The 25,780-nt window shown below is 46.6% G+C and overlaps 1 protein-coding gene across 4 annotated transcripts in view; it reads right to left on the minus strand.

Moving 5' to 3' along the window:
• Positions 1 to 19,361: 19,361 nt before the first annotated feature.
• SNAP29 (synaptosome associated protein 29) overlaps positions 19,362 to 25,780 on the minus strand; it is a 44,420-nt gene continuing 38,001 nt past the window's right edge. For all 4 annotated transcript variants that reach the window (XM_069215211.1, XM_069215214.1, XM_069215213.1 and 1 more), the window contains exons 5-6: positions 22,118 to 22,216; positions 19,362 to 21,964 (exon numbers count right to left, since the gene is read on the minus strand). In XM_069215211.1, coding sequence (XP_069071312.1) covers positions 21,804 to 21,964; positions 22,118 to 22,216 — 260 coding nt within the window. In that variant the 3' untranslated portion in view covers positions 19,362 to 21,803. The remainder of the gene's footprint in view (positions 21,965 to 22,117; positions 22,217 to 25,780) is intronic.

Here is a 25,780-nt window from a genome sequence, read left to right on the forward strand (position 1 = left end):
AGAATTCGTCACTCCCACCTCCTCCCATATTGCTGCATGTCTGCCCCCACCTACACCCGCGTGGCTGTTTGTTTACATCATTTATGAATGTTTGCCCTGTATTGAACCACAGACTCACTAAGGGCATGAGGCACATTAAGTGTGCCCGTCCTATACGGGGTTCACTAAACTACCTGTTTAACCCACAGGGTTTACTGAGGGCAGCGTGTTTAATACAATGGGTGGTTTGATATCTGTGTGTTTAACACATAAGGTGCATAGAGCACAATGTGCTAATACACGGGATGCAGCTAGTGCAGCTTGTTTGACAAATGAGCAAGGGAGCACATATCAGAGGGAAGGGCCACTGCACTCCATCCTGAACAATAAGCCACTAGACAAGAGCTGGATAACTTCTGTGTTAATCACACCAGCAGCAAAAGGCAAGAAACCCCCACCCCTCACCTGGAGAATGGATGGGGCACTTGCCCTCACCATACGTTTCCTAAACAAGCTAGGCAAGCATATGGCATGGTCCTTGGGGGCGGGGTCTACCTGTGAACCCGCATCACCACCACACCCTCCACAATGTGCTTGGGATGCCCAGAGTTCCGGTGACAAGGGAATCATTATGCAGGTTGCAGCTCGAGGTGAGGATAAGCAGAGAAGCTTAGCTCATGTCAGACTCTCCCAGCCAGGGAGAGGGGACTGCGAGCCTCATGCTGCTGGGGAAGTGCAAGGAAATTGGTAAGCGCCACAGCACTCACTGCTCTTTCCTGTGGCACCTACATTAAAGGCTCCTGGGTACCTAGTATGCTACCTAATTAGTTACAAGGCTCAGCCGTGCCCAGGCGCCAAGTTGGCAGATTAGCCTTTATAAAAGCCACACATTTGTCCAACTTCAAAGTACCATAAATACAAGCGAGTACACACATATTTATATATATAGATACCATTCCAACTGAACTTCTGCCTACTGTCCAGCTACAGATCAAGGAAGCTTCCAAGTGCTACAGTGTTGTCAGGAATCCCCAAGATGCCTCCTGCATTATCTGTCAGCATCCCCAGGGATTAGGGTTAAATCATATCTCTGTTTTTGGTTAAACCTTCATGTTTCTAAATAAACATAATGTGCTGTGTTACACAATTGGTTTTATCAATGCTTGTTTTACCAATGCTTGTTTGCTAATGTGAGCAGGTGTAGACATGTGCTTGTAATTGGGCGTGGTGACTCATCTCAACTGCTTTCCTGATTGGCTAAAAATAGCAGAGTGAAGCATGCCTCCCTACTTGGCTTTGTTTTGCTTCCTGATCTCAGCATCTGACTTGGCAGTCCAGCCCCTGCTGTCACCCTCGTATTCAGGACTTTTGAGGCAATTCTTTTCTTCATTCCTGTACCAGCTGACACTAGGCATTCCTCCAGCACACAGGAAAAGACTGCAGCTAAGTGACTAGTATTGTTCTTTGAGCGCTGCGCTTTCCTAGAACAGCTGGTGTATTTCAAACCTCGTATTTTGGCAGAGTGCTTATCTTAAAGAGACAAATGCATTTCTGAACATTCTACATTATTATTGTAGTTACTTGCCTAAATGTGCTTCAGGGAATCTGCTTGAGCTCAAGTACTACAAAAAGCGACAGTGCTATTGCAAAATGAGCATTTACGTGACTTTTCTTTCTCTAACAGCATAACTCTTGGATTTAAATTGTGTCATTCATACGTGTGTTTCAGGTTTGAAACCAAACCAAACTGTGCCACCCTAACTGTTTAAACCCAGAGTGGACATTTGTATTTCTTGGATTGTTTTTGTTCCTTTTAGTTTAAACCTATGCATGCGGGAAAGTTATATGTGATATAATTAATGCCCTTGTTTGTCTTTCTTGTGCATGATAAGTGCAACCACAGTTCTAATTGTAGTGTGCAACAGTGAATCCCTGTGAAGCCAGCCCTAGTGTTGCAGTTCTTCTTGTTATGGTACTCAGTTTGGGGTTTTGGTAATGCAGTGTTAGTAATTGTGCCAACAGTTATTATTATCCAAGAAAAGTGCTGGAGCATCCCGGTGTTCTTCTACTGCTCCCGTGCCCATATCAGAAAGAGTGATTCAGTTTCAAGAAAGTTGAGTGCACTAAATCTACTATCACTCTGTCAACAACGACCTGTCCCCCCGAAGATACAGGGTGCCTGGCTGGACCAGCAAGACGAGGCAGTGTTTTGTCTCTTTCTCTTCCACTCCCCCTTCACTTTTGGAACACCTGCTGGGGTTTCTGTGTCCACCAGGAAGTGCCGAGAGGTGTTCCAGGAGGTCGGGGCATACCATCGCCCCTACAGACATCCTACTTATCAGGTGAGTGGCCCCGTCTCAACAAGTGTGACTAGAGCCTCCCACTCCCAGACACTAGACATCTTATCCACCTACAAGTCTCACCTGTTCCCCCGTGACTTAATGGTAACCAAATGTTTGAATGCCCAACTGAAGTGTTACCCTGTTGGGAATCAGTCTTGGGCGGACCTTGGTATAGCGCCAAGATCCAAGTATGACCGATTCCTAGGCACTATACTGTGGTATCAACAGACGGGAACCCCCTGACCTGTCATGATTGTCAGGTTGCTGTCATGCACCGTAGGGCCGGCAGGGTAGGTGTGGGGCCAGCGGACAGTCTGCAGCTATGTGCCTCCTCCCCATTTGCCTACAGCCTTCACCCTTGCTCCCTGTGAAGAATACCGCAGCAAGATCTTGTATCTCTCCTGCTTCTTGACTGTAACCCCCCCTCTTGTTTCTGCTCAGTGTGATGGCAACTTTCTTGCCTTCTGAATCAGGCCCCCGAGCCCCAATCTCTGTTACAAACTTCTCCTGCGCCGTCACTCGGATCGCCCTCTCTGGATGCATGCTGCAGTAGAGTGATGTTTCTCCTGGCCACTGTACCCACAGACCCCTATATATAAGCATGATGTACATTAGCATCTCTCCTGCCCACTGTACCCACAGGCGCCTCTCCTCTCTCTAGATGCATGCTGCAGTAGGGTGGTGTCTCTCCTGGTCCCTGTACCCACAGACCCCTCTCAAGATGCATGCTGCAGTAGGACAGTGTCTCTCCTTGCCCCCGTACCGACAGACCCCTCTCTAAATGCATGCTGCAGTAGCCACAGACCCCTCTTTAGAAGCATGCTGCAGTAGCGTGGTGTCTCTCCTGTTTATTTCTTTTGCCACAAGGAGAGCACGCTGAGACTTGAACCCTATTCCCCAGTTCTGCAGTCGTCAGCTCTGGATGTTATGCTACATTCTTTCTCCCAAACAATCATTTTTTTTTTTTTTTTTTGCATCCCAATGCGTTCACCCAATAGGAGTTCAGCAAGTATTGCCATTTTGATAATACCAGCCCTTTAAAAACCATAAACTATTTATATTTTTAATATCGGCATGTCCTGCCTTTTTGGGTCGAGCATGCAAGCACTTTGACCTGTTGTAAGTATTGTGGGCTTTTAACCACACCCACCTCATGCCCATCACTTTCACTCGTTTGTGGACTTGCCTTTTAAAAATCCCTTGATGCCATTGGTAAATGCTTTACATTTGTCCCGCCTTGGGATGGATTTGTTACGCCTTTCAGACTGACCCTGTTACATAGATAATTGCACAATTTGCAATATACTTCACCGTGGGCAAAATAAATTCTTCTTTTGTCTCTCCCCTTTGTGCTCCATGGCAGCCATGGCTCTCACAGCGCTCACAATGCCAACAGAGCAAACTCCATCAGTGGTATAGGAGCGCTGGTCACATTGTTCACACTTACCTAATTAGAGTCATTTCTTTTGGCTCTCCCCTTCACGCTTCATATCTTTCCCAAAAACACTTATGATTGATAAATGCTTTACTAAAAAAACACAGAAATCCGTAACACGGCTCTCCCACTGCACTCTGGACAAGTTGCCTCATAATGTTTTGCAAGCATTCTTTTTCAAAACATTTTTGCCCATAACTCAGCCTGTGGTAGTCCTAGGACAATGGGACCACCTCCAAAACATCCAGCATTACACACTCTTTCTGTTTAGGTCATCTATGGGTCCCCACACTAGGTTAGTGAGGACCCCAAAATAATAACCCATCCCATGATTCAGTCACTTATGGCTGGAACTTTTGTTTTACAACTTGGAGTAGTTTGTGTTCTAAGGGCCTTAGTATTGCAGTAGGTCTGTTAAGCCTGAAAATGTGTAAGGCAGTATACCCCCCCCCCCCCACCCCCCGGGACTAAATATATGGTTGCACTACATTACTTTGTGCCATTCTATTTTCATGTGGTTATGTCCTCTAGGGGCTAATCATATGGTGACATGACGATGTTTCTTACTAATGATATTTTTATTGTAGTGTCCTCTAGGGACTGTTTTAAGTATTACAGTCAACATACTACAATATTAGCTGCATTCAGTCGTCCCATCATGCTTTGCAGGGCATTCTTTAAAAAAAGAAAAACATTTTTGCTCATCCCTCAGTCTGTGGTGGTCCTAGGACAATGGGACCACCTTCAAAATGTTCACCACAACCTGCTCTTTCTGTCTAGAACATCTCTGGTCCCCACACTAGGTTAGCGGGGACCTCAAAAAAATAACCCCTCCCTCCATTCAGTGTCTTTTTAACCTCCCTTATGGCTGCAGCTTTTGACAGCTGAGAGTAGTTTGTGTTATAAGCGTCTTGTCTGTCATATCATTGTAATGGTCCTGCTAGCCCTGAAAATATATAATGTGCTACACTCTCTAGGGGCTAGTATATGGTTACACTGCAATACTTTCAGTCATTTACTTTTCAGAGGCTAACTATATGGTAATATGACCATGTTTCTTACAAAAGCTATTTTCATTGTGGTGTTCTCTAGGGGCTGTACTAAACATTACAGTCTAATGTCAAAAGTTTATTTCTGATAAAGGGGTTTTATTGGGTACATGATAATTGTATATGTTTTATTAATCTCTCCTTATTGCAGTTGAGACCATGATTCAGGCCAACTTAACATCCTTATTACTCTATGACTGTTTAAACACTATTGATAAGTTTGGGTGACCCTTCTAGTTTATTTATTTCTCTTGTTACTCCTCCATGGCCGTCTTTTTTTGGGAATCGTTTTAGCCAGCCACAGCTCTGATGGTGGGGTGGTGAAAGTGGTATTCTATTGGAATAAGCATGGAAGATTTAAAATAGGATGCTAAATGGCAACATTTTCATTTTTGGCTGCAGATACAGGAAAAAGGTAAATGGAAGTGCTTTAGTTATATGCAGGGCCGCTGGAGTTATGTGGCAGGAAAAGATGAAAGAAAAATCCAGTTATGAATTTACAATGCCAATAGCTCTACCACAAGCAAATGCGAGACCCATTGCATTGCAAATGCGTGTTAGGGTGGGGTGGGGTGTTGGCGCACTGAGAGAGCGCAAAGACTTGAACCCGGTGCCCCAGATCAAGGTCAGCAGCTCCAGATGTTATGTTACATCCTCTTTCCCAAACAATCGGCATTATTTTGCATCCAAACTTGGCTATTTTTACAACATTAACATGTCTAATAAATGACTGATTCAATTCCAGCCCTACCAACTCTTTAATAACCATACTGTATTTACTTTTTTGATACAGGCATGTTTTTTTTGTGTTGGCACGGAGAGAGCATACTGAGACTTGAACCCGTTCCCCACTTCCAAAGTTGGCAGCATATTAGATATTATTGGATTAACACAAACAATATACACTTAATGTCCACATAAGTATAGTTAAACAGGGAAAACAAAAGAAACTCAAAAAGTCGAGACCTATTGGCTTTGTCAATACTTTTTTTTTAATTACACGTAACATTTAAGAAGCAATTTCAAACTGGCCACTAGGTGGTGCCATTTCCCAAGGTTTGAGAACGTGAGACGCCATTAAAGACAAAAACGCTATTAGTGCACCTTCGCTTAGCTCGCCAACATTTTCCCATGATGTGTACTGACAAGAGCCAATCGGTTTAACTTCTGTCTAGTGCATGATCGCACGTACATTGACACAAATAAACACATTAAAATATGCACACAAAGCAACTGTCCTACGGGCGTGTTATCTGCACTCACAGATCAAGAAACCTACAACTACGCATGCACGTAGGATGGTAGGCAATCTGGCGCCAGTGTGCACAGACTACAAGGCACAGGGGCGTAGCTTCAATTGGTGCAGCAGGTGCAGTGGCACAGGGGCGTAGCTTCAATTTGTGCAGCAGGTTCAGTGGCACCGGAGGCACAGGGGCGCAGCCTCAGTTGGTGCAGCAGGCGCAGTGGCACCGGGGGCGTAGCTTCAATTGGTGCAGCAGGTGCAGTGGTACCGGGGGGCACAGGGGCGTAGCTTCAGTTGGTGCAGCAGGTTCAGTAGCACCAGGGGCACAGGGGCGCAGCCTCAGTTGGTGCAGCAGGCGCAGTGGCACCGGGGGCGTAGCTTCAGTTGACGCAGTGGCACCGGGTGCACGGGGGCGTAGCCTCATTTGGTGCAGCAGGCGCAGTGGCACCGGGGGCGTAGCTTTAGCTGGTACAGCAGGCGCAGTTGCACCGGGGGCACGGGGGCGTAGCTTCAGTTGATGCAGCAGGAACAATGGCACGGGGGCGTAGCTTCAGTTAGTGCAGCAGGTGCAGGTGCAGGTGCAGTGGCACCGGGACGTAGCTTCAGTTGGTGCAGCAGGCGCAGTGGCACCGTTGGAACAGGGGCGTAGCCTCTGTTGTTGCAGCAGGCGCAGTGGCATGGGGGCACAGGGGCATAGCCTCAGTTGGTGCAGCAGGTGCAGTGGCACCGGGACGTAGCTGCAGTTGGTGCAATAGCTTCAGTTGGTGCAGCGTTGGCAGTGGCACGGGGGCATAGCCTCAGTTGGTGCAGCAGGTGCAGTGGCACCGGGTGGGGGGGGGGGGCAGAGGCCTGAGGGTCCCGTTGAATCCTGATTATTTCTGGATATTATAATTACAACAGCACTAGGGCCAGTCACATCCTGACGTTATTAACCACGCACGCAGCAGACCTGTGTTATGTTGGCTGCAGCTATAGCGCTTATAGTGCTCTGTCACTTTAAAGCGCTAGGTGTGGGGGGGGGGGGCACGAGAGAGCCCAAGACAAGGAAGCGTCACTGGGAATGGAACGATGTAGCCAAAGAGTGGGGGGGGGGGTAGGTGGGGGGGGGGGGGGGAGGGGCTGACCAAAGGCAAGAACGAGGCAGGAAAGAAACGGGCGCCTCGGTAGGGGAGGATGAGGTAGCAAAGAGCAGGAGGTACAAAACCGGTGAGGGGCAACCAAGGTGAGCAGAGGGGCAACCAGAACAAGGGGCAACCAGTGTGAGCAAGGGGGGAACCAGTGAGCAAAGGGGGGGAACCAGAGTGAGCAAAGGGGGGGAACCAGAGTGAGCAAAGGGGGGGAACCAGAGTGAGCAAAGGGGGCAACCAGAGTGAGCAAAGGGGGCAACCAGAGTGAGCAAAGGGGGCAGGCAACCAGGGCGGGCAAGGGGGGAACCAGTGATCAAAGGGGGGGAACCAGAGTGAGCAAAGGGGGGGAACCAGAGTGAGCAAAGGGGGGGAACCAGAGTGAGCAAAGGGGGCAGGCAACCAGGGCGAGCAAGGGGGGGACCAGTGATCAAAGGGGGGGAACCAGTGATCAAAGGGGGGAACCAGGGCGAGCAAGGGGGGAACCAGTGAGCAAAGGGGGGGGAACCAGAGTGAGCAAAGGGGGGGAACCAGAGTGAGCAAAGGGGGGGAACCAGAGTGAGCAAAGGGGGCAGGCAACCAGGGCGAGCAAGGGGGAACCAGTGATCAAAGGGGGGGAACCAGTGATCAAAGGGGGGGAACCAGTGATCAAAGGGGGGGAACCAGAGTGAGCAAAGGGGGCAGGCAACCAGGGCGAGCAAAGGGGAACAAAGGGGGCAACCAGGGAGAGCAAAGGGGGCAACCAGAGTGATCAGTGGGGGGGGGGGGGAGAGGGGCAACCAAGGTGAGCAAGGGGGCAACCAGAGCGAGCAATGGGGACAGCCAGGGAGAGCAAAGGGGGCAACCAGTGTGAAAGGGGGGTCAACCAGAGTGAGCAAAGGGGACAACCAGTGTGAGCAAAGGGGACAACCAGAGTGAGCAAAGGGGGCAACCAGGGTGAGCAAAGGGGACAACCAAGGTGAGAAAAGGGGGCAACCAGAGTGAGCAAAGGGGGCAACCAGTGTGAGCAAAGGGGACAACCAAGGTGAGAAAAGGGGGCAACCAGTGTGAGCAAAGGGGACAACCAGTGTGAGCAAAGGGGACAACCAGTGTGAGCAAAGGGGACAACCAAGGTGAGCAAAGGGGCAACCAGAGCGAGCAATGGGGACAACCAGAGTGAGCAAAGGGGGCAACCAGTGTGAGCAAAGGGGACAACCAAGGTGAGCAAGGGGGCAACCAGAGCGAGCAATGGGGACAACCAGAGTGAGCAAAGGGGGCAACCAGTGTGAGCAAAGGGGACAACCAAGGTGAGAAAAGGGGGCAACCAAGGTGAGCAAAGGGGACAACCAGAGTGAGCAAAGGGGACAACCAAGGTGAGCAAAGGGGGCAACCAGAGTGAGCAAAGGGGGCAACCAGGGTGAGCAAAGGGGACAACCAGGGTGAGCAAGGCGGCAACCAGTGTGAAAGGGGGGTCAACCAGTGTGAGCAAAGGGGACAACCAAGGTGAGAAAAGGGGGCAACCAAGGTGAGAAAAGGGGGCAACCAAGGTGAGAAAAGGGGGCAACCGACGTGAGCAAGGGGGCAACCGACGTGAGCAAGGGGGCAACCGACGTGAGCAAGGGGGCAACCGACGTGAGAAAATGGGCAACCAAGGTGAGCAAAGGGGGCAAACAAGGTGAGCAAAGGGGGCAACCAAGGTGAGCAAAGGGGGCAACCAAGGTGAGCAAAGGGGGCAACCAAGGTGAGCAATCTGAGACCAACCGAGTCATCCGGCTGCTGAGCCTATAAAACCAGGGTGCGGTAAAGGGCCACAGTGCTGCCTGGAAAGGGGATGTGCAAGGCATAAAGCCTGGTGTGCCTGCAGGCAGCTAGCACTGGAGGGGGGACTGGACTGGGAGTGCGAAATGGACAGGGAGTGAATGAACTCTGACACTGGCCGTCCTGCCGTCCACTCTGTGGTGTTTACAGAGGCCACTGATCCTCTCATGGCTTAATATGGAGCCCCCGCAGCTGGTCATTTCTCAGCCTCCTTTTTCCGTTTACAATGTGGGTGACCCTCGGTGGAGGCATTGCCTCTGCTCTCCTACCCAACACTAGTGCCAAGTGCAGCAGTCCAGTGCTCACCCGCCCATGTCCCTGGTAGGCACACATCAGGAGGGTCTGGGCAGTTTTCTCCAGGGTTCGTTCCAGATCAGACTGTTCGCCAAAAATGAACAATTTTGGGACAATCCCAGCCCATGTGAGGGAAGTCGACGTCCACATGATTGCTTCGAGGACCAAATGTCTTCATTTCCTGCTATTAAATGTAATCTGTGTGGTGTTAGTAGGTGGTATGTAAGAAATTAAACTGTGTACATTTTATATCTTGTATTTCTGGAAACCTTATGCAGGTGTCCCCACTCCTTGTCAATAAGTGATTTATTTAGGATTCCTTAACCTTGAGCTCTCCGGGCCGGTAGTGGGCCTGGGACCATGGATTAAAGTCATTTATAGATGCAGGAGACCATCTGCCACCCAGTGCCTGCGGTAAGGAGGCCCTGTAGGACTTTGTGTGATAGGGATTCCTTGAGGTCGAGCCGTTCTACTCAAAGCACCCTACACCAGGAATTGTGAGCCTGGCTGCGAGTTTTCTTCTGGCACAGATCTAAAGCTCTCAAACACGCCCTCCACATAGAAATCTCCCCTGGAGTCAATCCCCGCTTCTCCCATTCTTCCAACCTTCCAAAGGAGAGATATCATCCCCGCGGGCGCTGCTCAATCGGCTTCTCCCAGCAGCGTTCACCAATCGCAAAGCGCTTTGGTGGTCCAGCCATTTTAACCACTGTATCCAGCAGCGGCGCTAGGAGCGCTCCCTCATATTTATGTATTAGCTGCGCTGCTGTATAAATTGGCTAAAAGAAATGGCCAAATACAAAATCAATGCATAGGCGAGACCTATTGTCTTTGACAATGCTTGTGTCTGTGCAGTCATAGAACTACTAAACCAATTGATATCTAGGTAAACAAGTTAAACTCCATCCTTCATGGCCGACAAGGCAACCAAGCAATGGCTGACCAATGAGGGCTGGCCAATGTGACTGACACACAGGACAACCAATTGCTTGGGCTGAGCTGATGATTCGGCCATTTTCTCTGTGAGTTTTGATTATTTTGACACAGACAGCTAAACTGATATTACTTGTCAAACATAAAAAGACTTGATGTCTTACCCCTACAATGAGGGTTACATATTTTTTTTTTTGGGAGGAGGCCGAGGAATGTTTACACAAAATAGTTTACCAAGTTTTGTAATGATAAAACATTAAGGAAACAGGGAAACCTGTATTTTAACACTGTGACACCGTTGCATTTCTTCAAAGACAATTCCAGCTGTCCCACGGAAGGGCACCCCGAAATGCACCCCCTTTACTCCTGGTTACTGTAGGCTTGGATATACAACAGAAAACACAAAACTACAGTTGCCAGAACCAGAGATTTTTAGTTTCCTGGCTCCATGAACAAGCTCAGCAAAGCTACATTTGTTCTTTGTATTCTGGGACTGCTTAGCCTCCTTTTTTTTTAAAGGATTAACAAAACTACAAACCCCAGCATGCCAAGAGGCAAAAGATAAAAAAAAGGCTTAGACTAAATAAGCTGCACAGATATGGAACCGGAGAGCTCTGAGGGACGCTAAGGTGACCAGATGGTTCATTGTGACTGGACCACCACTGATTTCTGGCGCAGCTGACCCAATGCTTTTGTTTAAAATAAAACAAGACTGCAGCTCCCAGAATGCACTGATGTTTAAATGGAAGTCCAGGAACGGACACAGTGTTTCGGTGGCATGGAGTCACTTGGTCCCCTACAGAATACAATAGGGAATCCAGAGTTGGCTCACAGACAAACATGGGGGCCGCTGCAGATGTCTGCATTACATATGTCTCAGGCACATTCATTCATTGGCCTCTGGGCTGTTAAAGGGGAACTAATCCATTCCAGGGTTTCCATACCGTTCACCTGCTACCTGCTGATACTCTGATACTGAAGTGCCCTCTCTGTGTTCACTGGGTGGTGGTGGTGGTGGTGGGGGGGGAGGGGGACTCTAGAAGAGAGAGTCTTCCTTCACAAACGTGCCACACACTCCTGCGCCCCTAACTGAGAGACAGAATCAACAAAGTTACAATGCATAGAAGATCAAAAATGTAATTTAGGAGGACAATACTTTAGTGGTGATTGAAAGAACTGGGGATGGTGCAATTTTACCCGTGCAAATGGGATTTGTGTCCCTTTAATTTGCATATTAGCAACGTTGTGGGCATTCCTTGGCACAAGGAAACTCGAGCCTGTGCATACTGACCCACAAGCTTCAGCTTGTTCCCATGTTGGTGACAACACAGGAAGATATATTCCTGCTGAGGGCACTTGCTGGGTGAAAAGTGGAAGAACGACCCCAAACCTGTTGGAGAAAAGAACATTGCATCACCCTTTGCATGCATGGTACAATGGTTATCCGCTACAATTATACATGGACGTACTGAGGTACCCAGGAGAAGTCTTGGGATTCTTTTCGAATCCAGCCACATTTGTTGCACAGGTAGGAGTAATCCCCGGGCAACAACTTTCTGACTTTTTTCAGTGCCTCTTTATAGGGCTCTAAATTTGCATTACACAAACACGCAGTTCGATTCAATGCACTAGAAAACCCTCTTCAAGAAGATCAATTCAACAGTTAAACAGAGCTGCATTCACCAGGGATGCAGTAAGTCACACACAAGCACTACCCAGGAGCTGAGGTGTCTCTAGTGGAAGGCTGGGGGCTCTGTTCCAAATTAACCAGTAAGTTAGCAGCATTGAGAATGGATTACCAGGACCAGTGGCGCAGAAGTGATCATCACGTGCAGCAGTCCAAAGTCTGGGCAGTGTCCATGAGGACATGCACAAGGGGATCTAGACTGCTGACTAACATTTCAAGTTGTCAAGGGTGAGATAGCAGCATGCCAAGGTCACACCAGTTGGAGCAGTGCGCTCTGCACACATACTTGTATATCTGTATTTACAGACTTTCTTTATCTGCACTATCCCATCTCCGGGAAGCAGAGCGCAATAACGAGTGCAAGGAACTCAGCTAAACATTTGCAAACTACCTGCTGCTTTGTAACAGCAAATGTCCTCCCGCCAGGTGCCATAGTAGTTTTTGAAATTTTTTTTTATTTCAAAGTTGATCTACAATAACAGCTTACCGACATGTTTCGGCTACCATGACCATGCTCACGGCCTAGCCAAAACGTGTCAGCTATTTGCTATGGTAGATCAACTTTGAAATAAAGAAGTACAAGGACCCCTTATGTAAGTGCATGTGCTCCTTACGAAGCAGCAGTTGGTCATGGAAAAATATATAATTTTTTTTATACAGTGACAGGTGCCAGTTTCTAGTTAGGTAAGTTTCTTTGATAACTTTAGCACCATCTTATGAATCTGAAATAAACTTTAAATACAATAAAAAGTCCACCCACCTTGGCTCCTTCATGGAAAGCTTCTCACTGATCGGTTTAGGGAGTTGGTAGGTGGCTAAGTATGATTTTGCATATTAATTCCCCTAGGAAATTTGGATCTCTGATACTACCTGTACAGAATGACACCAAATCTGGCAAAAAATTTGAACTTTACTCAGCAAGTGTGCTTTTTCTGATCTAGTTTAAACTTCACTTCACTTCAGCACACAGGTACTGGTATTGCAGTGCCGAATAGGTTGATTGGCAGGCCGCAACATCAAACAAAATACTGTGGCCACCCTTTGAAGACCCTATCCCGGAGTCCTGATAAAAATAAAAACACAAATTGAAAGGAGTTGGAAGCTGGCTCTTTACATAGTGGACCAAAATGAGGTACACTGTGCAATGAGTCCAGACAAACTCCAGAGGTATCACAGAGGCACAAATGACACCCCAAATGCTCTCTGTTGTGGTAGTGTGGTCGAGCAGTTAGGCACATCAGAGGGTAGTGTTAAACATGTAAGGCACACACTCATGCAGTAAGTGAGACATACACTCAATAAAGAAATCTGTTACCAATTTATAAAAATAACGTAGTTTTGTATGAACTTTGATATCAAGATCAAAGGAATCAGGCGAGCTCTTTTCGAGTTATGAATTTTCAGAGTTTTCAAAAGCTGACTGCATTTTTCAGATACGGCAAGATTATCCTATGGAGGGAGAACAAACACTGCATACAGGTCTAGTACAGTGACTTACGGGACCAATCACCTGGACTGTGTAAGTATGGGGCAAGATCTAAAGCCACACCAACAGGTCACCTCGGGCAGCAGAGGAGCAGCCGGGTGCAGTTTAGCATCAGGTGTGGGCTGGGGGTCCAGTCCGGCCGAACCAACAGGTGGGCTCAGGTCTCACAAGTCTGGGAGACGTATGGGCGCCACTGGTCCTCTTCTCCTAGGTCTGGAGTGTCCAGGTGCAGAGGTGCAGTGGACAGTCAGTACTCCATCACCAGAGGCAGTCACAGCGAAGGGTGGTCTGCAGAATGAGGCTGCAGACGCTGTCGAGAAGTCCACAGAGGGCAAGCTTGGGGCAGGCTTTGTCTCTGGAGGGCCTGGGAACCATGCTGGCACCATTTGCCTACTTCAGCTTGGGCTAAGCAGCTCAGTGCAGTGGTGCGGTTCGGTGTCAGGTTATTGCCAGTCTTGGTCCTCACAGTTCCTTTTTGGGGTGCCTACAGATGCAGGGAAGCAGCTCCTCTTCTCCAAGGGAACTCTTCTTGGCGATTTGCAAAGCACTGGCATCTCTCCCAGTCTCTAGGAAGCTGCAGGGGCAGGACAGGTGAGTTGCTCCTCGAGAGTCGGGTTCAGCAGGCTTCTAGTCCACTTCTTGTGTCCAGTGAAGATTCAAAGTCCTGGATCAGGGGGTTCTCTAAATACTCCGTTTAGGAGGCATTAAGGGGAGTGAAGGGTAGTAGCCAATAGGCTACTTATTCTTTGGGTCACTACCCCCCCCCCCTAGATGACCACTTCCTTTGGGGAGTGGGCATCACCCTGTACCAGAATTCCGAATTCCTAATTCCACCACTCACAAGATGGCGGAATTCCTGAGGCTGAGTTCATTTCAAGCTGGTCACCCTAAGGGTGTGTCCAGCCTGGAAATGCGACCTGCCTCCGCCTCTTGCATAACTCATTTTCCCACCTGCCTGGGAGGGGGGGAAATCAGCTTCTCGCCTTGGAATGCAGATTTACAGTTCATCCTGTTGGGAGGGGGAATGTAAGCATCTCTCCCAGAGCAGGCTTTGTTTCTGATCTCCAGGGAGCAAAGGCTGTCACCCTTGGGGGGGTCAGATTCTCGTTTGTTGGCGGCAGACAGGTTAGAACTAATCAGTGAGCTCACCAGCAGTTGGCAGGTTTCCGTGGGCACCTCTAAGGCGCCCGCTAGGTGCATGTATTAATAAATCTATTAGTGGAATCAGTGAGGGTTTATTAATACAAGATGTTTGATACCAAACATCCTATTTTCAGTGAAGCCATCATATAGCTGGGAAACTCGCATTGACCAGTGTCCAGCACATGTACTTAAAATGGCTTCCCTCTTCACTTGCTATGTCTAAAAATCGACAAAGACATAGTAGGGGCATATCTGCTCTTGCAGATAGGTCGACACATGTAATATAATTAGGGCTGTAAGGCCTGCTGTAGGGGTGACTTACAAATATTACAAGCAGTGTTTTGCGGACATGGCACACAGGCTGTATGCCATTTTGTGCTTTCACTGTTAAAGAGCACCTTATCACGCAGCCTGCATTGGCAGTCTGCATGAGGTTGGCGATGGGTCACCTAGAGTGACACAAGTTGTGCTGCAGCTCTTAGGGGTCCTCTTCAGTACCCATACCCTAGGTACAAAGGGTACCATTTGCTAGGGATTTACAGAGATGCTAGAGGGCATGGCCACTCTGGGATCAAGTGACCGGGTGTCTTGTTTTGGGGAAGGAACACTGGCACTGGGGATCTGGTCGGCAGGAACCCAGTGCACTTCAGTCAAAGTTGCATCAGAAACCAGGCAAAAAAAAAAAAAAAAAAAGTGGGGGTGCACTGCAACCAGAACCCGGCTTCCTATAAAAGGCCACTTAAGGCAGTAGAGTGGTCATCAATGAGTGGTCATCAATATTGTAATTTAAAGTGTCATGAGTGATGTAGTATATGAGGTTATAAGCAGTGCATGACACAGGTGCAAGTTATAGTTAGTTCACTAAACTACAGCTGGCAAATTTCAGCAGGATTTTTCAGTTTTTAAAACATAAGTTCTTATCTCACCAACAACTAATGATAAAACTTTAAACCATGTTTCTCGGTTATTTATACACACATAATACAAGTTTGGATGCTGTTATTGCACAAAAAGCAGCAAATTAAAAACCCCTGAAATGCAGAGAACATTATTTTGCGAATGTAACCTAATTCCTGTGAAATATGGATTTTGTCCAGCGCAGACAAGACAGTGCATTTAGATGAAGATGGCCCCAGATCCTTCTCCAACGTTTCTCCAGTGCTCATAAAGTTATTTAAGAAAAATGCTTCATGAAATTTAAGAAAATCATAATTGCAATCGGGGCCTAATGTTAGCTGAACACTGCTAGAACTGCTTAAAAAATCTGAGCTTAATCAGTGTTCATATTTTAATCAGCAACCTGTTAATGAAAGCTAAGCAAACCTTGAGCATTTCAATTGTAACCAGGACCCGCAGTTAAACCGACCTTGCAGTCAGCGGCTTCAAAAGGCTTTGACTGTATGGATGTGCCTTTTTAGCAAAGCCTGTTTGATTGTGAGACCACAGATGGAAAAATGGAATGAGTCTTTGGTCAGCAACATCAAACTACAACTCTTGTGAAAAGTCTCTGAAATCTTCGATGATGTACCAAGTCCTGTCGACAAACCGCAGATGTTATCAAAGCATTATTTTTTCTTTGGAGTACACTCAAATAGATCTTTATAACTAGAACGATACAGCAGCAAGTGCACTCTATAAACAGGTTCAGTGTGAGCTTGTCTGGACGGTACACATTTCTTTAACCTTGACCTCCACAATACAGCAGGTATTCAAAGAGAAGCTCAGCTAACGCATCAATCGTGGCAATTAACATGCAACACCAACACGATAGTGCGTATACTGGATGCCAGCAATTTAAAGGATCCAGGCGACTAACCAGGAAAACCTTTATCAGACGTCCTACAATTTAGGATGCCTCACTTATCAAACAAAAGCTGCAGCTGGACCCAGGTGTGACAAATTGCAGATCAATTGATGAGCTACACAAATGTTAGACTTGTGCATGCAATCAAAAAAATAACAAAACATATCCCCCCCCCCCCCCCAAAAAAAAACAAAATGCATCTACATTGCACACCACAATACTGCATTACTTCACACTTAACACCCAAAAGAGCAGATAAACAAAATCACAAAAATAGTTGCAATAATCTACCTTCTCTGTGTTAGTTCCACCCTGCTTAGACCCTACGGGAACAGATTTTTTTTTTTTCAAATCTGGAGGCTATACATGTGTCCCCATCTTCCAAGCATACCATATTTATGTTAGTTGCCAGCAAGTACTAGGAACTATTTATGTGAAGAGAGGATCTGAATGAGGCAATATGAAGACAGCCCAGTGATGCTTGCATTACTACTGCGTAGACCTAGGGCTCGGAGAGTTTAATGGACTATTGTTGTGATGTAGCTTTCTTTAAAAGATAGTGACGTCAACACTCTTCTAAACTGGAGTATGCGTGGGACGATAATGATGGATACATCGATGTCATTCCAGATCCTGGGTGGGAAGATGCACGGTTTTCTTCTCTTTTTAAACCTTTTTGCACTTCTTGGTCTCCAGTTTGATGGCCCCCTGGCTGCACAAGTGCTGACTGTGACTGGAGACAGCGCGCTCGCCAGTCAGACATACACGAATGCTAGTCCTAATGGTTTTGTAGATGATGCAACTGGCTTTGAAGATGGTGTAGGTGAGCGAGGAGTGCCAATAGAGTTCATTAGGGTGGAGGGAGGTGGTCAAGACATGTTGACTTTCAAGGAGAAAGTCAAGTTTTCAGACACCTGGCTCAACACCAGTGGAATATTCTTTATTTATGTCTACCCTAGTAATTGAAATGAAAACTGTCTATTACCGGCACTTGGTAGTTTCCCTGTCACCATTTCTAGTATATGAGGCTGGAAAAGACATGGAGAATGCTGAAATCAACATAGAACTACTCTGCACAAAGACAATGTGGACAGTCATGCTCTATTAGAACATGTTCCTAGCACTGCAAAATCTCATTCAATGCTTGGCAAGCTGAAGCTGGTAATAGGCAAATCAAACTATTATTGTACAGGGAACTACTCGATGCACAGCGGTTGCCAAGTGCTCTTTTCAGGGACTGACAAGCAAGTGGAGTAGAAGGTAGCAAAAATGAGTCCGGCAATGCACGTGAGTAAGCACATGTCATTATCACAGCTGTGTTCCCCAGGTACCAACTGAATTACTTATTTATAAAGCATGATGGACACCATCGAGTTGCTCCTTGGCACCAAATACAGCCAGAATTAAGTTGAAAGCTACCCCAAAAAAACTGATCAAAACAAGTACTGTGATGTGGTCCTCCTGGATGCAAAGATGTGCTTTTAAGAGAGAATTAAGATAAGATAACTGAAATCGGATTATTATCTGACACTAACAAAGCTTCTTTTCGGAACTAGATCCAGCATCAGAATTATGGAAATACTTCTTCATGGACAAGGGCAGTGGTTCTCTACCTGTGGTCCAGACCCTTGGGGGTCTGCAAAGCCTCCTCAGTGGTCTGCGACTGCTTAGAAAAGTTAAATATAAGCAGATTAGGTCCTCAGCTTTCAGTAATGACTCATTGGGGAGGTCCCTGGATTCCCATAACGATTCAGTGGGGGGTCCCCGGATTCCAGTAACGATAAAGTGGGGTCCACAGAAGTCAAAAGGTTGGGAACCACTGGACTAGAGGGCTGCAAGGAACATGAGTCGTATCAGCTTGCTTTTCCTAGCGCGAGGTAATCACCCACCCAGAAACTGACAAATTTTCTTTTAGAAGTTCACCTTCGAAAAAGGTCCAAATGTAATGAATTTTATTACAATCTGTAATGATCTACCAAAATTAAATTACTCAGTCAACATTAAAACGTTAAAAACGAAGTGTTTATGTGGAGAAATGGTTTAAGTGTGCCAGTATAAAGACAGTGCAGTTATACTTGTATGTGTGTGGTATTTGTAGAGCACATACGTAGCTAAAAGGATTGGAGAGCTGTACTGGGTAAAAGGTTTAAAAAAAAAAAAAAAGACCGTGTGATTGGAGAGGTAAGTTGGGTCCTGAGAGCAGAAGCAGACAATCACTGTGCTGTGATGTTGAGGTTGTGTCTTCCTAGACTCCGAGCATAGCGAAGCCGTCCTGAGTGAACAGGGATGGCGTTCCAGGTTCTGGCTGCATGGATTCCTGTAACATTGATTTTTCTTTTCTTTTCTTTTTTTTTTTGTTTTTGCACTTAGCCTCCAGTTTGAGGGTGCCCTGGCTGCAGGTGTGCCAACAGAGACTGGTTATCGGGTGCTTGGCAGCCACATTGACAAGAATTCTGGTAGTGATGTGATGGTTCTGCAGATGAAGTAGCTGCTGGTCAGGCGAGTCTTTGGTGTGCCACCTGAGTGGGTAATGTGGTCATATATTTTCACCTCTTTGATGAAGACAGCTCCACTGTGCAGAATGCCCTTTGGGACAAAGGAGTCAGAGTGGAGTCTGGGACGCCATGGAAAAGGGCGCTTACACCATCCAGAATCAAGGGTGTCAATGACAGCCCTGAAGTCCCATCCTGAGAGGAGCTTTCACTTTTTATTTTTTTGGCAGAGCTGGTACCATGTAACTTTTTTGTTTTTTTTCCCATGGCAGAGTAACCCTACAGTCTTAAGCCAGAGCCAAGGACGAATCAAAAGACTTGGCACTGACTGTCCAGGTTCTTCTGTTGAGCCACGTTTGGAAAGGTTGTTCCTTATTGCAGTTGAATGTCAGGAACCGGATTTTAGTGGGATTCAGCTTCGGGTAGGTGCAAGCCATCAGGGTCCAAATCAACTTTGCATTGCCATCAAAAGTACAAAATGCTGATGATAAATCAATGAAATTGTACAGTTTAAATGTGCTGGAGACAGTTTTAAGTAGCCATAGAAAGTAGCAACAGTGCAAAAACTTGATTTAATCATGACATCAATGGTGAAACGTTCCATGTTAGTTACTGACAGATATTTAATTTTATCATTTCTGCCTTCATATTATCGTTTTCCTTAAGCTAATTTTTTTAATTAGTGTTAATTAACGGAGCTTGGGATTCGAACAGTTTCACCACCCAAGTGGGATTTCATAAAATAATACGGTGGCTACTGCCATACAGACACAAAGTGGATAGCAAAGCTTATCTCCCATCCTCACAGGAACAGATGTGATCACATAGGTATGGTAGAGTCTGCAGATCCCCGGATATTACATGATTTTTTGATATTAACTTTTTTAATAGCTTCCATTTCAACTAACAGAAGTTGACCCTTGTCAAAGCAGAATATTATGAATCCAAAGAAAGACTAACTAAAATATATTGAGTTCACTAAAAAAGAAAACATTTAAAAACTGACTTACGTGTGTGGGTCAAACACTTAAAACCACTGACGTTCACCACGTCGGTCTGTGTGCACTCACAACAGGACATAACTCAGTTGCCTGTCATGCACAGATCACCTCTATGCCCATGGCACAGATACAGAAAAACACTTAACTGGACAAGAACAAGGCAGACAACCGGGATTTGTGTCCTGTTTTGAATGCTTTCACAAACATAACTGGTGAATTTCAGTGGTGTTAAGTGTTTTTAACCGTTGTTCAATGGATTTCATTATTTACTGCGGCATATGCAATTTTCATAAAAAAAGAGATTCTATGGCTCTCTGATGAGCTCCTTTGTGGAGACTTGAAAGTAGCCCTGGAGGAAGAAAAGCCACGCTTCTGCCACTGCGGTTATCCAGGATGCGTGGAAACCTCGAACCACCATCGAGCACAGAGGTCATACAATTGGTCAAGTATCTTCATTTCAGTCGGGAGGGGAATGTAATTTAAGATTAGGTTACAACAAAAAGATTCATGGAGGAAGAAACCATGAGTTTTAATCCCCACAATGAAAGGTCAATACAAAGAAAAGTTCTGATCAGTCATTACATATTATAGTTGTTAGCACTCAGGTCAAGGAGTTATTTTTGTAGCACTTAATGTAAGCTATTGTTATGTTTTTTCTTTGGGATAGGTTTAGGGTCTACGTAAGGTTAGATTAAGGGTTAGTGCTAAGGCAATGGTTAACTTTCAGGGTAGGGTTAGGATTAGACTATTTACAGCAGGGGTCTGGAGACATCCTGTGAATCTCCCAGGTGGCCCCTGATTTACCATCTCTTGGTGCCTTGGGTGGAAAGATAATACTGAAAGACACAGAAGAAATCCGCTATTGCTCAGTTACGATGAACACGGACCCACTGTACACACAAGTTATGGAACTTTATTACAATGATTCAGAGTACATATAGACCTACTGCTAGTGTAAACTGTGTGAATGACTAAGTAGGTGCACAGGCTGGGAAAGCTGCACACTTCCATATCAATTCAAAGGTGAATTAAAAAGCACTATAATGCTTAACCTGCTTCCTGGTTTTTCCAGAATCAACTACTTTAAAAGGGTACGGTGGCGCCAGTTTCCTACCCGGCATCTGCTGAAATATAAAACAACATTACAAGAAAACCTAAAAAAGGGCCTCGGTCAGGTTACACAAATCGCCCGCTAGCCTTGCGGCCTTTGGTGGTTTGCTCTCAGAGACCGAAGGACTAATCAAAATTAAAGTAATGAGCTATGTATGGGTAAAAAAAAGCCTTTGAATGTACAGTGGCTTCTAAGGGCCCTCTGTGTTCCTCTAAGAGCCACACGTAGGAGGCGCTGGACTGACACTCTAAGAGTGTGGGCACTATAGAGAAGGACTGACTGAGGTCAGCTCATTCCAGTCACGGACGACAAGGACAGGAACCAAGGTGAACGACAACTCTGATCTGCAGAGTTTTGCCACTAAGGCAAGAAGGGAAAAAACTAAAACTTGAGACTGAAATGCTAGCGGGAGGCCTGTGTCCTGCTGGGGTGGAGTAGTCGGCAGGAGATCAGTCACTGAGAGTATAACAAAAACAGTTCTAGGGGCTCAGTGCAAGACCCAGATGCCAGCAGGGAAGGAGTGTACGACTGATGCAGTTCCAAATACAAGGAGCTGAAGGCAAAGTGGAAGACTGTGGGAACAATGGCTTTCCAGTTTCCTTCCTGATTGGGGAAAAGGGTAGGAAGTCTCATGTGACTGCGATATACATAAGCTCAATACAAGGCACAGATACTGGCTACTCGCTCAAAGATGTTTTAGGATGCAGTTTCACATGAAGGGTTGTTTTGTGGGCGGGAGCAGAGCCGTACTCTACCTAACACTGTAAAAACAATTATGCCATACTCCAGCAACAATAGAAAGGCCTTGATTGGACGTAAAAAGCTCCCAGCCAAGGCCTGGAAGTTCAGAACAGAGTGAACGCACACATTTCACTGCAGCGTCTTAAAGCTCTTTTCGTATCTTCTGGTCTGTTCTTTGGATGTTCAAGTCCACTTTGTCCACTTTAGTTGTGAGCCTTCCCAAAATGACATCCTGGTCGTCGATCTCATTCTGCAGCCCCAGGGCCAGGTTCTTCAGTCGCCCCAGCCCGGATGACATCACATCTGTGATGAGAGAGGAAATGGTCAGCACAGCGAGTGACAAAAGGGGTGCTCTCACTGCCAACTTATCTGGGGGTGCAGGGAAAGGAGAGGATTGCTTAGGGCAGAATACATTTCCTGAGCAGTTGACTGGGTCCTGGGGCAACAAGGTCTCACCTAAATTGTTGTCCACCTTCTGGTGGTAATCCCGGAGCACTTGGTTCTTCGGGTAGGGCTGAGAGCTGGAGGAGGCACCGGCTGCATTGTTGCTGCACTCTGAAACATAAAAGGACTCACAATAAATGCAAGACATAAACAGTTGTGTGTGCCAATTGCATCGGTTGTCTAGGTTGTTCACTTCAAAACCAGAAGGCTCAAGTTTACATTCAAGCTTTAGCACTTTTCTGTTGTAGAATTCTGGGTGATTCAATTTATCTTCATGTGCTCGAGATGCCTTTATTAAGTATTAAAAATCAGGGACACTCACAAAGACGAATTGTCTTTGTGAAGCATTGTTAAAGAAAAAGAATGTGTGGTGACATATGGATACAGCACTCGTGAGAGCAATAAGGACAAGCTGGACACCCAGAGTCTCAGTGCTTTAATGGCAAACACACACCCAAGCACCAAGGACATGAAATACACTGTTTACAATTACAAATGGCTTGTGTTTCCTATACACTTTTCGCCTGGACTAAGGGTGTGAAACCCATTGCTCATTAACACTGTGTGACTTAATTGCCTATTTTCTTATTTAAATTTCACACATCCAAACAACTATGTGCAATATTGTGCTGCATTTCAAACTGAAGATGCTTGGGCAGTTGGACTGCTGCTGTCCATCGCAGTCATCTCTCTAATCCTCGGCCCCTGCCGCCACACTCTGTCCCCCCCGGCCCCTGCCGCCACACTCTGTCCCCCCCGGCCCCTGCCGCCACACTCTGTCCCCCCCGGCCCCTGCCGCCACACTCTGTCCCCCCCGGCCCCTGCCGCCACACTCTGTCCCCCCCGGCCCCTGCCGCCACACTCTGTCCCCCCCGGCCCCTGCCGCCACACTCTGTCCCCCCCGGCCCCTGCCGCCACACTCTGTCCCCCCCGCCCCCTGCCGCCACACTCTGTCCCCCCCGCCCCCTGCCGCCACACTCTGTCCCCCCCGCCCCCTGCCGCCACACTCTGTCCCCCCCGCCCCCTGCCGCCACACTCTGTCCCCCCGCCCCCTGCCGCCACACTCTGTCCCCCCCGCCCCCTGCCGCCACACTCTGTCCCCCCCGCCCCCTGCCGCCACACTCTGTCCCCCCCGCCCCCTGCCGCCACACTCTGTCCCCGTTCTAGAAACGGCCACAGAGGTGCTTTCGGTCCTAAACATGGAACTCTTATCATTAGCTTGAAATATATCTGCTCCAATTACGTTTTTATAAAACCTTGAATCGTTTACCCTTTACATTTTAAGCATGGGCAATGGTGGACTTTGCGTACATTCACTTTGGACAAGGTGAAAGAAATCCTGTATTTTTTAAGCCTATCTCCGTAACAGTACGAAAGCAAAGACAACGCTAAAATAAGTGACAGACTTTCAAAAAACAGGATATCAACCCTACAATTGTGTCGTTCTCACAATTTCTAGCTTGTCATCTCTCCAGAAGTCAGAATCCTAAAAGCCTACAGAAAGGAAAATAAATGCCAAGAGCCATCTAAGAGTACGTTGAGGTTCCAAGGGGAGAACGAGTAACGTAGGACTCAAAATGACAAAAATAGGGAGTTTGGGAGATGGACCAATGGAGTGAGGGGCACAGGAAAAGTAAGGATGGAGAGAAGAAGAGGAGGCTGTTGGAATAGAAAAACTCATAGGATGCAGAATTCTAATGATTTACTTACATTCTGTTAATTGTTGCTGGAAACAGGAGAGAAAGGAAAGTCTGAAAAGCCAGAGGTCTGCTGAGTCCTCCTTGGGCCATCCATGAAGCACCAGCTTCCTCACTGGTTATACACATCCAATGCAAGCTGGTCTCAGTTCCCACTCCTAAACTGTACCACCCTACGTACGAGCACCATATCCATTTCCTTCTCGGCAACCTTCTCAACCATACCTAGAGACAGTACACAGACCAACAGACTAAGTTGATATTTTAAAGTGAAGATCTATTCCTTACTGAGTAACAAGCAGGAGACCCTGTTTATCTTTTGTGGTGTATACATGTACCACAGGCTTTTGGTCTGATCTTACAATGAAAAGCATTCAACAGACAGATAGTAGACAGCTCACCAATGGGCTCATGTCTGTTCCTACCACAGAGACGTGCACCTCTGAATCTCTACATCCCTCTAAGGCAAAAGCTATGCTCACTTCAAGAATACGCTCCCGCTGCAAAGACAGAGCCCCAAAACTCCCATTCTGCTCATAACACAATCAAGAGTAAGTTTTGATCAAGGGTAATCTTTACCTAAAAATCCCTCCTTGCACCTCACTCACATGAGTAAAGAATTGCACGTTAAGAAATTGATCACCCAATCTACAAATTTTGAATCATCTTGGTGCTAAAGGAAGGTCCCTAGCTGTTTCTTGTCCAGAGGTCATGATGCATCAAAACCACATCCACCAAGCTTATTTTAGGCTTCTCTATTTCATAGAGCAGCACCCATGTATTTGACCTCTGGTACCTTAAGCCGGCAGTTTCTGATTTTGTTTTTTTATATGTTATATAGGGTTAGCACAACACCCTTCCTCACATCTCTGCCTTGCCCAAGCAAGTAAATCAACTCCTATGCCTGCAAAGCTCCTGAAGCACCCTTTGAAAGCAAATGCTCACAGTTAGGCAAAGTTCATCCTACAAATTCTAAACGCCCCAACCAACATAATAAACTAAAGCAGTGACATCCAATCAGAATGTAAACGGACTGAGTACTAAGCAGACGAGATGTTACAATACAAACAGCTGCAACATCTGGGGTAGCTTGGGCTTTATTATTTAATAAGTTCTTTTAGTCCACAGATAGGCAGAGAATGCCCACAGTTCTGTCACCTGGAGCACAATCACCACAGCTGCCAATCACTCTTGGCAATGTGCCTGCTACCCTTAACCGCCTCACCAATTCCTTGATTAAATGTTCCTGCGTAAGATTGGACACGCATTGCACCTCAGGTGCCACAGCTTCTGCTGATTCTTAAAACTATGTTGTGGACAAATCCTTGACAGTCTCAGCCAATAAAAGAAGCCTGTGGAACTTTTCTAAGAAAACTGACACTTTCCTTCACATTCATTCAGAGCTCTCTGGCACTGCCACTAACTTTAATTTAAAGCGATTTCTGATGCAGCCACCCGAGCAATGGCAAACCTCTGTGTGTTGCACATACCTTGAATGCAGTTCACTTGTTAGGTACATTCTTTACCCAGAAAATACCACCCACTTTACTTAGGATGAAAACACATACACCAGGTTGAGCATCACTCAAATATGTTCCTCCCACACAGTACACTTAAACACCCATTCAAGTACACAAGTAGATGAGCTGGAGTGAACCATTATCCTCAACTGGCAGACATTCACTGGATTGTTTTTTCTATTATGTCCTCAAACTGCAGCATCAACTCATGTATAGCACTGCATGTCCCTTTCCCCTCTGAAGGGTCACCGGTATAGTGCCGGCACTCGAGCAGAATGCTAAATTAAACAAAACGTTTTGCAGCTGTATCCATTCTACATCTACATGCTCTGCAAGACTGGCCCAACTATATAGAGGATAGGCTGAAAGCAGCATTCTTTTATTTACAAGATATTCAATATTTTGGAAGCTAAGCACAAAGTAAATCAATAAGACTTCAACTTATCTTGTATAACCAA

Source organism: Pleurodeles waltl, chromosome 11 (genome assembly GCF_031143425.1).
Source record: "Pleurodeles waltl isolate 20211129_DDA chromosome 11, aPleWal1.hap1.20221129, whole genome shotgun sequence".
In the NCBI taxonomy this organism is placed as follows: Eukaryota; Metazoa; Chordata; class Amphibia; order Caudata; family Salamandridae; genus Pleurodeles; species Pleurodeles waltl.